Genomic DNA, 15,429 nt, shown 5'->3' with positions numbered 1-15,429 from the left:
AAAAAATAAAAACAGAAGTTATTTTACAGCTATTTTATGTTAGAACCCAAACCTGCCAGTTATATTGAACAGAACACCCACACGGGATAGACAAGAACTTTCTATTACTGCTGTTGTTTTGGCTTTGGGTGGTGGGAAGGAAAGTAATTGTCAATTTTTCCTTTATCTTAAAGTCAAATGCATGGGTCACTGAACGCAAGTTCCAATCCAAAGTGGAGGCTTCACGGTATCATATTGCATTTGTGTGTGTGTGTGTGTGTGTGTGTGTGTGTGTGTGTGTCTTTTTCCTTTTTATCGGTACCGGGGATTGAACTCACGACTGCCTGCTTGCAAGGCAGGCGCTGATGCCGCTGAGCTAAATCCCCAGCCCCTCATATTGCCTTTTAAGTAAAACATCACTTCTCATGTGAGACTGCCCCATAAAATACACATAAGTTTATACAGATGAACTTCATCAAGTAGCTTATGCAGTTTTAATTTTTCTCACATGCAAGCATCCTGGTATGATTTATCAGCTTCTTTTTGGAAATTAATGTCCAATAGCATTATTGGGACAATTACATTCTAAAACCAACAAAGATTTGATTTGCTTAAATAGTTGATTCAAATAGAGTTGATATTTACCTAGTTATACCAGTAAACATTAGCAACATGTTAAACCTCAATGCAATGTTTTAAATTAAGTGTTTATATTCTATACCTTCTTTTTGTTCCTTCAGAATTATTAGTACATCATTTATCTTCTATCCAAATTATATCTGTGTCACACACACACGCACACAAAATGTTCTGACATTTCAAACTATTTAATTAGAGGCTCAGGTAGGCCAATTAATCTAGGAGACAGCTGATGGTCTCTGGTGGAGTTTGTTTGCTGCTAGAAATCCAAGTACTTTGACAAACATTGAGTACTGTTGTACTCCTTACAGTCTATTGAATTTTTTTTTAATTTTAAAGAGCAAAAATAATGATACAAATTTTGAAAACAAGATAATAGAAGAATAACAATGGTTAATACATTGCATGTTGTTTTCTTCAAAATAGTTACTCAGATTACAAGATATAAACATGGAAAATTGATGAAACAATGTAAGCACAAACCTTTCTTTTCAATGAACTAAGAGAAATTAGTAGTATAACTATATTAGCCATCATATAGATAGATTTTTCCCCTTATCCCTTCTTTTCTCCATTCCCCTCTCAGTTTTTCTTTCCTTTGAACAGTTTCTTCCTATTTCAGAATATCTGTTGTACATTTTGGATATTATTTACTCTTTCAGCTCACACTAGGGAGATAATATGTTTACACATGTGTGTGTGGTTTATTTCACTCATGTTTATGATCTCAAGTTACATGTATTTACCTACAAAAGTCCCAAGTTTATCCTTCTTTATGGCAAAGTTACACTCCATTGGACAAAAAGACTATATCTTTTTTAAACATCCTTCGGTTAATGGGCATTTGGGTTGTTTCCAAGATTCAGCTATTAAAGATTGTGCTGCTACCAACATGGCTGCACATATATTGCTGTGGTGGAATGTGTTTACTTCTTAAGTGTTTGATTTACAAGAAATGAAAATATATCTTTTAAAAAAACAATATAATAAGGAAAAAAGATATAAAGCAAGTAAATTACAAAAATAACTACCCTTACCACCAATTAAGAAAACTTTAATGTTAATATCATGGAGGAAAATGTCTAGGAACTTTGGATAACTTTTGGATTGATTAGGTATGTTTTTCAGAAATCCTCCTTTAGATGAGTGGGGTTGGTAGTTTGAGTTAGGGGCAGTGGAAACAGAAGCTCTAGCTCTGCTTAGTGCAGGAGAGGCTGTTTCACAGAAAAATGCCTCTAAGCTGTCCTGCAGGAGGCTGGGATTTGCCTGGCTTATTGGTAAGTGCAGTATTTGTTCAGAGGAGAACCGAGTTTAAAGCAGGGAGAAGAGAACCTGAGTCAGGAGAGAACAAGGCAGATTCAATGATCTATCACATGTTTGTGTTACCGGAGGACAAACGTCAAGCAGAATCATCAAAGATGGTGAGGAACACAGACTGATAGCATTTAGGTGTGAATAATCTTGAGCTCCATAATCTAAAAATATTTAAATACGGAACAAGAAGTTACTGACAGAAAAAGCCACAGAGGGGAGCAGGAAGGCCTACTCTTTGTGTGCCATTTGGAGGTACTTAGGAAGGAATGGGTTTCAGGTTAGTAGAAGAAAGAAGTTTCTAGCAACTCACAAAAAAGTGATCTCTTTCTTACTAAAGATATCAAACTGGATCTTACCTATGTCTCAGGAATGCTCTTAAAGGGATTCCCCTGTGAATCACACTAGGCATTTTACAGCTCTAAGATTTTTTTTTAAATTCTCATCTACTTGGGTAACTATATTTTAGAGCTTTCAAAAGGATTTTGTGTGTGTGTGTGTTTGTTTGTTTGTTTGTTTGTTTGTTTTGTCTTTTTCATTTTTATCGGTACCAGGGATCGAACTCATGACCGCCTGCTTGCAAGGCAGGTGCTTATGCCGCTGAGCTAAATCCCCAGCCCCAAGGATTTTAATTCTGTATCAGTGCAGTATTTCTATGTCATTGTATCCAAGCTTGGTAACAATGGTTGCACAGACAAACAGAAGCTTCTTACAGCTTCTGCTCCATTCTGGTTTCGATTCTGCTCACGTAAACTGCCAGTAGTTTCTTTATCATGGCTCTGTCGTTTTCATCTCTCCCGTTGCTCATCAGTCTGCCTACTGTCTGCTTTCCAGGCTATGATGCTAGCTCAGGTCTTTGATCCCGTGTCCATTCACCTTGCTTCTGTACCATTCTCTTTCTCTGGAAAAACATTCTGTGCTCTGTCAATTATACTTCCAAGTTGTATTATCAAAGGCTGATAGTACTGTGTCAGAAGGCTGGTTTTTACTATGCTAATTGTGTTTTTTTAGGTTTTTTTCCCTTGTTTGTGACATTAAAGTTGTAAATAAACTTTATAATTTTATACTATTCCAGCATATAGTAATTTATTCATTGAATATTTGGGATACTTCTAATGTGACAATACTGAGGACCAGTACTGCAGTGATTCATAAAAAAGAACTTTAAGTTATCAGACATATATATATATATATCAATGGTGAATATCAACTATAAATATGTAAAACATAAGTAAACACATAACTACATAGATAATAGTACAGATGATTCCCAATTTAAGAGGGCTTGATTTTTTTTTAAATTAACATTTGGGTGAAACCAATGCAAGTCAGTAGAAAATATGTTTTGAATTTTCGCCTTTTCCAAGGCTGGTCATATGACAGTCTCCTGAGATGCTTGGTGGTAGTAGCAAGCCACAGTTCCCAGTCAGATACAGAATCACTAGGTAAACTATTCTACATTGTACTATGTTGCTAAACTATGATGCTTGGCAGGTTGACTGCACTGAATGTATTTATTTTTGATGCTTTTATTTTTAATTTTTATTTCACTAATGTGTTTGTAGTACATGAAGTTTACTTATGATATTTTCAACTTAAAATGGGTTTGTCAGTATAAGTATTTCAGATAGTAATAAGTAATGACACGCAAATAAGATGACAAAGCAGAGTGACTTAGAAGAATAGGCTGACACTTAGCCTAACATGGTCAGGGATTCTGAAAGAAGCTAGTATTTCGGCCAGTGCTTTGATAATGGAAAGACCAGGTTAGCAGAGTGAGCAACAAAGCCAAGCCCTGAGATTCTATGGACAGGGTTTTATTCAGAGGGATAAAAGAAGACGGACCATTGTAGAATGGAGTCTGCGGGTGAAAGAGTTGTAGGAAATGAAGCTACTGATTTGGTGGGGGCTGGCCCATGAAAAGTCTTACAGTACTTGCTAAAATGATCCAATATCATTGTAATTGCAGTGAAAGCTACTGAAGAATTTTATCCAGGAAACTGACTTATGGGGGAAAAATCTCAAGATTTAGAAGAGTCATTACCTAGGAGCAAATACTAGATTAAAGCTCCTTAGGATAAATATCTTATAGCTTGATGTTTTGAAATGGAAAATGAGATTGATATTTTCTTTTATTTTGGTACTAGGGATTTAACTCATGACCTCACACTTGCTGGGCAGGCTGAGCTAAATCCACAGCTCCTTAGAGATTTACATTTTCACATACATATTTCTGTTTAAACTGTATGTGAATACTTCAAATAGCTAACATCAAAGAGTGTCATTAGCAGTATTAATTACCAAAATTTCTTAAATTAAGGGTGCTTTGCATTACTTTATAGCCGCAATTGGTTCTCTACTCTTCACCATAGTTTCTAAAGTGCTCTTACTAGATAATACTCTTATTAGCTGAATGAAAATAGATTTGGGTGACATTGTAAATCATAGTGGTCTTTGATTCCAAATATTTCATTCTCAAAACCATCAGCAAGACCAGCATCTGTTGCAAAGACAATCAACCCAGGTTTGGGTTGTGCATTCATTATTTCCTCACTTACAGTCTACATTATTATCACATAATCTAGAGCTGCCTTATTTTTGCATCAGGATGTCGCCACTGTGGAACTTCACAATCATTATTTCTTGTTGGCTTTTGCTAGCAGATGAATGTATCCCAAAGGACATTGTCACTTAAATATAAGTGAAAAATAGCCTTTGACCTGGTCCAAAATGGTGAGGCACTTCGGTACACAGCAGCAGTGGGACAGCATCTGGGACTCTAGGGTGGCTTATATTAGCCTGGTATATTGGTACCAGCAGCACCTCAAATGTAATCTCTGCTTCCAGTGTGTCTGATACCTGCCCACTCTTCTGCATCTGGCACAGATGAAAATAAGATAAATTTGGGAGATGTAACAGTCTTTGTTATCTTGTGTTTTGTTAAAATAGACCTAGATACAGCAATTGCTCTGCTATGCCTACGTTCACTTTTGATTTAATCTGAATATTATTACCAAGGAGAAGTCCACAAGTCATCTGATTTTCCACACGGATAAAAATATAAAGTGCTTTTTTTTTCCCAGAAAATGCTTCCAGACTGCACATTTTTATTTAGAAGACAGTACATCCCCTCGAGTAATATCCACCCCACCGACACCTATCTTTCCAATTTCAGGTAATGACTTACAGTGTGACCATGAGTATCTGGGAGGTGCTAAAATAAAAGAATAATGTTAGGATGTTTGTTTGTCAAACACTTGGTGAATAGCTATAATATGAATTAGTGTTTCCCAAATATAAACTGTATCACATACCACACACCCCAGCTCATATCTTCTTATTGATTTTAAACCTTCTTAATTATACAGCTGATGAGACAAAATAATAATTGTGCAGCTGTAACATGTTGAAGTTAGGCATTTGTAGCCATAAAGTAATAGTTACAAAGATTTCTGACTTTTACTAATTTCCATTACTTTAATGGAAACCCAAGCAACAAATATCAAAATGCACCAATGCAGTAAATGTGGATAGGAGATAATAACAAACATGAAGCAAAACCTAGTTTTTTTCTTCCCACTTGCATTTGTATGAGAAAAAATTCTGAATTACATTAGGAAAAACCCTTCTAAAATGCTGGTGATGGTGATGGAAAAAGAGACACAAACAGAAAGAATATTTAGTTGTTTAAACTACTTCAATTTCCAAAATGTTGAATGGTTGATAATTTATTTGAGAAAAATTGACCGTTGTTAACAAAATGCCTGGATAACAATGCCCAAAAATTAATCAGGATCATTTTGGTTGAGACACCAACTGACTTCACAGTTCACATGCAGTAAAATGACAGCCACTCATTTAGTTCATATTTTATGTAACATTTAGATGAAATGTGTAACACAAAATGAGCTGTCTAGAAATGTGTGAACTATGTAAGAAGTACTTCCGAGTAAAGGATAGGATGGGGACATGGAAGTCACCAAGCCCAGGATCTAGTGGAAAAATCAATCTGTGTGATCATTTTACAGAGATCACTATTTAAAATGATGTTTCATAAAGTATTGATAGAGGGTCAAATTCTATGGGATGTTGTCATCAGAAATTTCAACTAAAAGAAACAAATAAATATTTAAATTTTATTATTTTCTATATATTCCATTATATTATTAATTATAATTTATATATTCTATATTTATGATGCAGAATTTATTTATTTATTTATTTATTTATTTATTTATTTATTTATTTATCTGTACGGAGGATCAAACTCATGACCTTGCGCTTTCCAGGCAGGCACTTATGCCACTGAACTAAATTCCCAGCCCTATTTTTATATAAATTACACTTACAGTAGAAGAAACTAAAAGTGTCTTGCTGGTTTACCACTTTTTTTTTCAGTACTGGAGCGCAAACCAGGGGTGCTGTATTACTGACTTACTCCCCCTGCCCTTCTAATTTTTTACTTTGAATCACTGCATCTTGGCTTTGAACTTTTTGATCTTCCTGCCCCAGCTTCCCAAATAGCAGGAATTAAAGGCATGCACCACTGCACTATTTTATCAACTCCCAACTATTTGACCACCGTTTTATTTCTATTCTTCTAATTTGTATTAGAATAATGTGCGTTTGTATTAGTATGGGACAATTTTTAAATATCATTCTTAGCATATGCAGACTGAGTTTTCACCTATCTGTCGCACTTTGATTCCCTTCACTTCTGTACATATCTCCTCCACCCACCTTATTGGTCAGGATGTGAAAATTAATTCTCATATTATCCAGAATCCAACATGGTTTATTATTAACTAATAAGTGCAGTAATTTTAAATCATGAGCTTGCGTGAGAAATTCAAAATCCTGCATCTTGAGTATCAGTAGAATAGTACCCACAGGCATAACCTTTCTTCATTTGCTTGGCTCTGGGAGATTTGCTCTTCATCACCTGTATATGTACTTTTCATGTAAAGTCAGAAAATAAAAAGATATGTTAGTCTCACAGACCAGTTAATAAAGAAATTACCTAAATAGCTAACTATAAAACCTAAGCTGCTTGTAAAAGGCTGGCTATGTCAGGTATTGAGTTTGAAGGACATTTGCTAGAACTTATGATTCAGGTGTGAAAAATTATTTGTTTTCTTATCTAATTATAAAAGCTTCTTCTAATCATGATTGTTCAGTAGGTGTGAGGGTGGAATTACACCTTTGTCTAGTATTTCTTAAGCTTGACTGGCTAATTCAATTTTAGTATTCAGGTCCATTCATCTAAGAGAGAGAACAGATGGATTCAAATTTTTTTTTATTCAACAAATTCTTGGTAACTGAAGCTTAAAAATATTAGAGGGCCTAAATGTGGAACATCTTTTGATGTAAATAACTGTTTCTCGTGAAATGTGTTTGTTGTTTCCTTGTCAGAGAAATCACTTGTGTAATTATATACTGTGAACTAGTAACATACTTAGTCTCAGAAAGTCTTTCCAGGAAAAGAAAAAAAGAAGTAAAACAGGACAGTTAAAGTAATTTGGCCACTTCACAATTGTTTATCAGATCCAATGACTTGGTTTACATAGCATATTTTCAAGTTAAAATTCTTTAAGTTTTACAGACTAAAAGTCCCAAAGGTTATTTTGACATTATTCTTAATGAATATTCTTTGTGTAAAATTTTTTGTTATTTAATGAAAATGAAAAAGGCTTTAAAATGGAAACACCTGACTATTTGACTATTTGATTTCTGCATAGAATTCCTACTTATTTAAAACAAAGTTTTCCATAAAGAAATGGAATGCTAGATAAGGGAGGCTCTGGTGCTATCTATAAATTAACATTAGACAGACACGAATTTTTGTTTTTGACTATATATCGAATAAATTAATATTAGACACGATTTTGTGTTTTTGACTATATATTGAAAGGGCTTCTTGGGGAAATCAGATTTCTAAAATTCATGTTATGTTTGAGAGTGAATATAAACAAAATTGATAATTGTTGCTTGAAATCTGAGCACAGATTTAGTTAGGATTATAAAATAATTAAATTTTGAAGTTGTTTTGGAGATAGTTTATGAATGAGAGATGTGGTTATTTCTGTTAATTTACCTTTCTAATACAGTTTTTTTGTTTACTTAGATGATGTTGGAGCAATTCCAATAAAGCACTTTCCAAAGCATGTTGCAGACTTACATGCAAGTAATGGGTTTACTGAAGAATTTGAGGTACGATCTCAATGTATCTGTGTCAAATAATGTAGAAAACTGTATATTCTAAAGATTCAGCTATAGGCTTTTTCTTAACTGAAAAGCATTAAAAACATTTTATTTCTCTAGAAAATGTCAGTTCCATAATTACTTATTTGTTCAGGAGATGTGTTATAGTCACCATATAATTTAGAAAGTAGGATTTCCATTTTAAAAGTCAGTTTAAAAGTCAATTAATTCCAGTGAAGGAATCAAAAAATTATTAGTATTCTCCCAGTAAGTACAGATCTCTAGTGTTCTATTTTGAATCCTGAAGTTTTAACAGATTCTTACTTTTTTTAATTTTCTAAATTATATGAATTACACTAAACTGTCATGATTTTAAGCTGAACTGTATACAAATCCTTAATTGTAAGTATTATAGCAATGAAAAGTAAAAGCATTAAGATCATTTGTCCCAAGAAAATATATGTTCTAAAAATACTTGCACTTTAAAGCCAGAGAAAAATTTCCCAGTTGATAACTCTGTTAAATATTCTTAAGATAGAAAGGGTAGAAATTTCCTCCAATTGTATTGACCTAGTGAATTACCATATCATTTAGGCAGCTATTTCAAAACAGGGCATCATAAATCCAAAGGTAACAACAATAGCCACAGGAAGAAAAGGAAAAAGCTATTATTTTTTATTGTGCCAAAGTTGCCATTGACTAGGTACTCCCACATACAACCTTCACTCAGCTCTGGGAGTTAGCTGTTATTATTTCTATTTGTGTTATCCATGAAATCAGACTGTAAAGAAGTTCATTAACAACCTATAAATAGCAATGCTAGAATTCAAGCCTAGGTCTGCAATTTTAAACTTCATACCCTTTCCATTAACAAGCAATTCCTAACCTCTCCTCTGACCTCTTCCCTGGCAGAAGCGTCTTAGCATAGTTCCTGTTAGTCATCTCTCCCTCACCTGGGAATACCCAAATGCTCAGTGATCTTCCTCCCTGGAAGGATTTAGAGCTCTGATCCTGACCATAGGACCTACTCTCCTGTCATCTAATACCCTCCTTGCACACATCAGTCACTTCACAGGTCTTATATCAGTCAAGGCTTAGGAAGGGAAAATGGCATACATGCAAAAGCTTAGAGAAATGAAGTGTCATATGACAGAAAGAATTGCACATTTAAAGAATCGACTTCATAGCCAAGTGTGGTGGTACATGCCTGAAATCCCAGTTATTGGAGTGACTAAAGCAGAGTGTTCTCAGTTGGAAGCCAGCTCAAGCAATTAGGGAGACGTTATCTCAAAATAAAATTAAAAGGATGGGGGTGTAAATTAGTGGTACAGCACTTGCCATTGCCTGGTTTCAATTCCTGATAAGGAAAATATTTATCAGATTATTTTTTCTTCCCATAAGATAGTGATTACGGGTAGTATTTCACAATAAACTGCTGTGGTAACTTAATATTAACTATAGTGTTAACCTATAGCTACTGTCAAGCTAATGTCAAGCAAAAGTATACTTGCAATAGAGAAAATATGTCAAAGATTGTTCTAATCCTCCAAATTTTAAAAACTGATCTAAGTGAAAATAGACTGTTTATAATTGAAGTTGGTGATATTATATGCACAAAAGTAGATCATTATTCTCATAAGCATAAAGTAATTTTGAATATAAATAGTTCATAATTAAATTAGTAAGATAACTTGTATTTTACTCAAATTTTTTTCTTAATTCTATTGCTTTTAACACATATTCTTTTGAATTGCTTTTCAGTTACCTAACAATTGCTTAATAACTATAATGTTCCACCTTTTAAGTGGTTCATATATTAGGTTGTAATTGTTTGGGATGATTTGCTGCAAAAGAGGACTTACAAGCTTATTTGGAGAGATGGTTGCTAAAGAATTAGATTCCTCTTTGGGTTATATACTTTCTCATAAGTTATAATGTTTTCATTTTATTATCTTAACACTAAATTTTAAAATCTCAACCAAAATAGACAGGAGATGTCTCTGATTAGCACTGTAATTCATTTTAATAAAAATGGCAGAAATAATTTTTCCATACCCACTGAAGTTTAAACAGAAAGAGAAGAAAGTAATTCTATCTAAATTTTCCTTCAAATGGCATGATAGATATGAACAGAACAAAAACTTTGAGAATTTTAATGTTTTGACAACCTTAAGTATGTTATAAACCATATGGAAGGTAGCTATTCTTTAAAATAACTTACATGACAAAAACAAAACTGTACCTCTACCTCAGAATGTCATATAGTGCTATCAGGGTTAAGTAAAATTATAGTTGTACATGAACAAATTCAGTACCTATTACAAAATGGGCCAGGAAATATGTGGTTCTTTTCATCAACATTTTAATCATATTACATCATATTAGTGTCCTTTTTAAAAAGTGTCATTTTTCCTTTTACATAATAAAGGTTCCAGATTGTTAGACAATTTGATTTGCATGCAACTGTTTGAAACATTGTTTTGTTAGTATGTGACAATTGTATTTATTGCATGATCATAGTTTTCCATTGTAAACCTAATATGAACACTTTTTTTTCTCATTTGTCGTGTGCTGTGGAATTTGATTTCTTTACTTTTTTGGCATTCATTCCCTCATTAGACACTGAAAGAGTTTTACCAGGTAAGGCATTATTTCACTGCATTTTCTTTTAGCCAAGAAGTAGTTGTAACATGTTTTTTAAAAAGTGTTTTTTTGTTTGTTTGTTTTTGGATAGACTTGTTTGTTTGTTTTGTTTTTCATATTTTGTTCTAAGGTGCTTTGTTTGAAAGCATGTGTGTTAAAATTGTGTCTGTGCAATTTCTTACAGGAAGTGCAGAGCTGTACTGTTGACTTAGGCATTACAGCAGACAGCTCTAACCACCCTGACAATAAGCACAAGAACCGATATGTAAACATCGTAGCGTGTGAGTACATCCTCAACTCCGCTGCCTTCATCTCCATCGCCGCTGTGTCATTAACGCTGAAGACATCGGTAGCCAACCCTCAGTGTGGCTATTTCAGGTCCTGGGTTATCAGGAAATAGAACTTTTGTTTGATAATATATCGCACTATACGGCTCCATCTATTTCTTTAATAAACAGAACAAATTTTAATTGGAAAGAATAGTCTGTCCTGTGAAGCTGCCAAGTTTCCTTGTAGTAACACTTTCCTTTCTCATTATGTATCTCCTGCAAGTAAATATAGTTTCTCTATAGAACTAAAGTTAATCCCAGATTCTTTATTTCAACATGTTTAACTTCTCACAGTTACACTGTGCCTACTTACTGTAGTTTTTATCCCCTTACAACTGGCAGTGACACGTCCTGCCTCCCTTTCTTGAAAGAGACAAGTTTGGGTCTGCTTCTTTTAGCAGCTCTCTTCCCCCACCACCTTCTTGTTTAGATCCTGTCTGCTGCCATCTTCCCCTGCTTTCTGGGGCTCCCGTCACTCTTCTTCTCAATGAGTGGCTCTCCACTTTTTACAGCCCCAGAATCATTTAAAATAACACTTATCCAAATTCCAACTTCAAATTTCAACTGCTAAGAAAACTTTTGTGATCATCCCAAGTCAATGTAATGTCACGACTCCCTTGCCAGGCTCTCTCAACACCTGTACATTCCTTTCTGGCTACACGTCTTCATGTCAGCTACTAGAGTAAAGTATTTCTTTAAAGCAAAAATTTTGTTCTTTGTCTCTGTCATCTTTATTTAATTTCCCTCCAAAGCCTAGTAAATTATTTTTGTGATCCTAATTGTATGAAATAAATTATGACACACATATAAATGGCCTTTATTCTGGAGTAGTCTAAACTTTATTGAAATACATTTTTTATTCCAGATGATCATAGCAGGGTTAAACTGGCACAACTTGCTGAAAAAGATGGAAAACTGACCGATTACATCAATGCCAATTATGTTGATGTAAGTATATTTAATCTGAAAGTTTATGGCAATTATATCAGATCCTGGATTTGTGATACTATGCATACACTTGTATGTAACACATATTATCTGATTTAATATTTTAAAAAATCAGAATGAATAATTTAAAAGAACTTATGACTGATTTCTTATCCAATCACAGCTTAATTGATTTATCTCCTAGGAGAAGGAGGGAACTCAGACTAGGAATGTAAGTTCAAGGCAGAATATATATAGATATGCAGATATGTTTATAACTCTCTATGTGTAAGGGATAGGACACAAGCTTATTTTTAATTTCTACAACCCCTGACATAATGCTAAGCATATAGCTGATGATCGATGCATGTTAACAAAAGATTTTTATGGTAATACTAGTGGAAGAATGCACAGCTATTAAACCACTCATCAATCTTTATAATTCAGGGCTTCCTCAGGAGATGAAATTTTCAAACTCTTTGGAGCTCTCCAACCACTGTAAATTACTCACTGATTTCTGGTTTTACTCCGTAGCCAATGGAAATGTCAGCAAAATTCAGTTATTTCCCAGACCCTAATCTCACAGACTAGTTGTCTTCAGGTTAATGTTACGTGCAACACTGAGTTCAAAGAAGTGAGTACAGGAGTGAATTCAAAGAAGTGAGTACTGGCTAGCAATGGAACACTGGACAGCCACTGAACTCCTCTGGGCTTGTTTGCTCCTCTCCAAACGAGGGGTGGCACTTCTGTTTCAATGGAATGATGGATTAGATTAATGTTTGTAAAGCATGTTTTCCATTAATGCTTAATCAAAGAGAGTTAGTAATGAATAGGCCTGTTTGGTCCCACCAAGGACAGGAAGAAAGAGCTCCAGAGGTTTCTTAACTGTTGTAGACACTGAGCCATGTTGCCTGACAAACACTCCAAAACAACACAATCGAGGAGCAGATATTAAGCACAGCAAAGAGAGTCAGGCTAAAAGCATTTGAAATCAATGCAGGGAAGTATGAATGTGCCAAACCAAAAAGAACTATTTTTTTAAACAAATGTGATACTTTAAGAGTTATCTTCGCTGGTTTTATCAGCTTTCTCCAGCTTTGAAAATTTCTTTCAGACTTTGTTACAGGAAAATGGTGCTGAATTCTATACTATTTTGTTTGATTTTATTATGCCTGGTGGTACAGGCACTTATTTTGAGGGTAACAAGAGGCTTTGTGGTAGCCATTATTGATTTCTTTTTATCTTGTTTTGAAGTCATTGTACCATGTTCATTGGCTTATTTTGATTGACTCTATTCTGTTTTATTTTGTTTGGTTTTATTCTCTTCAAAATAAACAAATACATAAATAAAGAAAATTATAAAAATTTTTTTTAAAAAAGAGAAATGGTGCTGACCTTAAAGACTTAAAGTACTATGCAGTTTAAAAGAATATAAAATTCAGTTAGTGAGAAATACTTGTGAATTATTTCTGCAGGGATACAATAGGCCAAAGGCTTACATTGCTGCCCAAGGACCTCTGAAATCTACGGCTGAAGACTTCTGGAGAATGATATGGGAGCATAATGTGGAAGTTATCATCATGATAACAAACCTTGTGGAGAAAGGAAGGGTATGTGGCCTATATATTATCATCCATCCCTAGATGGCAATTAGAAGTGCTTTCAGTTAGCTTTAAGAGTCAGCATTAGAAAGCAGCAAAATCAAATTAATAAGAATTTCTTTTCATAAATAGGACAGCTAAAGGGACCTGGTTAGCATTATAGTCGGAAAATTTTAGCATGAATCAAAAAACTATCAACTCCTTTGAATACATTCTTCATGCTATGAGAAAACATAAACGAGAGTTACTGAAAAGCAGTGAAGAGTGTAACTATTTTAATTTGAAAGACCTGGATTTAAGTGCAAGTTCTCAGTATATCTGGCATCACTTTCCCAGTATGAAAGATGACAAACCTAGGTTTTCCAAGTTCTCAGTTCTATGATTCTGTCACTGGTCTGCTCTGCCACTAACTTGCAATCACTGAGAAAAGAAAAATGGCATCTAGATAAGTTAGAGAACCCTCCTATCACTGTCTGCAATCTTCCCCTGTTTCAAGGATGACTTTGACACTGAATGTTTGAAATATGGAAATTGAATCTTTACTTTCCCTTTTGCAGAGAAAATGTGACCAATACTGGCCTACAGATGGTAGTGAAGAATACGGGAACTTTCTGGTCAGTCAGAAGAATGTTCAAGTGCTTGCCTATTACACTGTGAGGAATTTTACTCTAAGAAACACAAAGATTAAAAAGGTGAGTCCACCAATAATGGACACATTCCATTAACGGTAATATATGTAAGTATATATATATATATATATATATATATATAATAAAACTATATTATATTAAATATCAATATATATGCATACCTTGGACCATGAACTTAATTTATTCTACAAATTTGAAAAGATGCCCACATTGGTGTTCGTATGGGAAATATGGCTATAGTTATGTCTGTCACCAGATTCAGAGTTTGCAAACAAAGCAAAATTTTGCCAAACACTATTGTTCCCAAAGTACATTGTTTGAAAACAAAATGTTTATGAACTGTGGTACTCTGAGAGAGAGAGAGAGAGAGAGAGAGAGAGAGAGAGAGAGAGAGAGAGAGAGAGATACTATTCACCTTTAAAAGAGAATGAAATCCTGTCATATGTCATAGCTTGGATAAACCTAGAGGACATTACATTAACCAACATAAATCTGGCACAAAAAGATAACTACCGTATTATCACACTTATATATAGAAACTAGAAAAGTCAAATTCAGAAGCAGAGTGAATGGTATTTATTAGAACCTGGAAGTGAATAAAGATGAAAGGATACAAAATTCCACTGAGCTAGTAAGAGTGGGTTTCAGAGATCGATTGTGTAGTATGATGCCTATGGTTAGCAACAATGTACTGTATAGTTAAAAACTGTTAAGAATAAAGTATTCTCACCAAAGATAATACACATGGTAATTACTTTGATTTTCATAATGTATAAATGGTTCAAAACATGTTTGTGTTATACCCTGCAGATATATATGTATATATATATATATATAATTTTTGTCAATTAAAAATTCTTTTTGAAACAGTAAAAACAATGATGTTTATATCATCAATTCTTTAATCCATTCAGTTCTTTTATGAATGGATAAGAGACATAAGACAGAGTACAATTTAAATATCCTCCAAGTGTCTGTAAGCTGTGGCTTTGAACCAGCCTGCTTATGGCGCAGGTGGTTGCAAAGATATGATGTGTGAATAAGAATTTCTGCTCCGTGTGACCACTTCAGAGGGCAGCCCTCATGTAATCCTAGCATCCAGCTAAAAAGCATGAAGACTGAAGATAGTGAAGGAAATAATACACAAAA

At 34.1% G+C, this 15,429-nt stretch overlaps 2 protein-coding genes across 5 annotated transcripts in view; one reads left to right on the top strand and one right to left on the bottom strand.

The window, feature by feature from the left end:
* The window catches only part of Ptprz1 (protein tyrosine phosphatase receptor type Z1), a 165,185-nt gene that overhangs the window by 135,279 nt on the left and 14,477 nt on the right, over positions 1 to 15,429 (top strand). For 2 of the 4 annotated variants that reach the window (XM_063241528.1, XM_063241516.1), the window contains exons 14-20: positions 5,013 to 5,104; positions 8,054 to 8,139; positions 10,750 to 10,770; positions 10,958 to 11,054; positions 11,968 to 12,050; positions 13,505 to 13,639; positions 14,188 to 14,322. In XM_063241528.1, coding sequence (XP_063097598.1) covers positions 5,013 to 5,104; positions 8,054 to 8,139; positions 10,750 to 10,770; positions 10,958 to 11,054; positions 11,968 to 12,050; positions 13,505 to 13,639; positions 14,188 to 14,322 — 649 coding nt within the window. The remainder of the gene's footprint in view (positions 1 to 5,012; positions 5,105 to 8,053; positions 8,140 to 10,749; positions 10,771 to 10,957; positions 11,055 to 11,967; positions 12,051 to 13,504; positions 13,640 to 14,187; positions 14,323 to 15,429) is intronic. The other 2 variants (XM_063241532.1, XM_063241524.1) reach the window with 1 other exon arrangement.
* The window catches only part of Aass (aminoadipate-semialdehyde synthase), a 117,332-nt gene continuing 108,755 nt past the window's right edge, over positions 6,853 to 15,429 (bottom strand). The window contains exon 21 of the mRNA XM_063241553.1: positions 6,853 to 6,882. Within this exon, the coding sequence (XP_063097623.1) occupies positions 6,868 to 6,882 (15 nt within the window). The 3' untranslated portion in view covers positions 6,853 to 6,867. The remainder of the gene's footprint in view (positions 6,883 to 15,429) is intronic.

The sequence above is a fragment of the Cavia porcellus genome, unplaced genomic scaffold (assembly GCF_034190915.1).
Source record: "Cavia porcellus strain 051 isolate PalLab524CR breed Dunkin Hartley unplaced genomic scaffold, mCavPor4.1 scaffold_2, whole genome shotgun sequence".
Lineage (NCBI taxonomy): Eukaryota > Metazoa > Chordata > Mammalia > Rodentia > Caviidae > Cavia > Cavia porcellus.
This window is presented reverse-complemented; position numbering and strand designations above follow the sequence as displayed.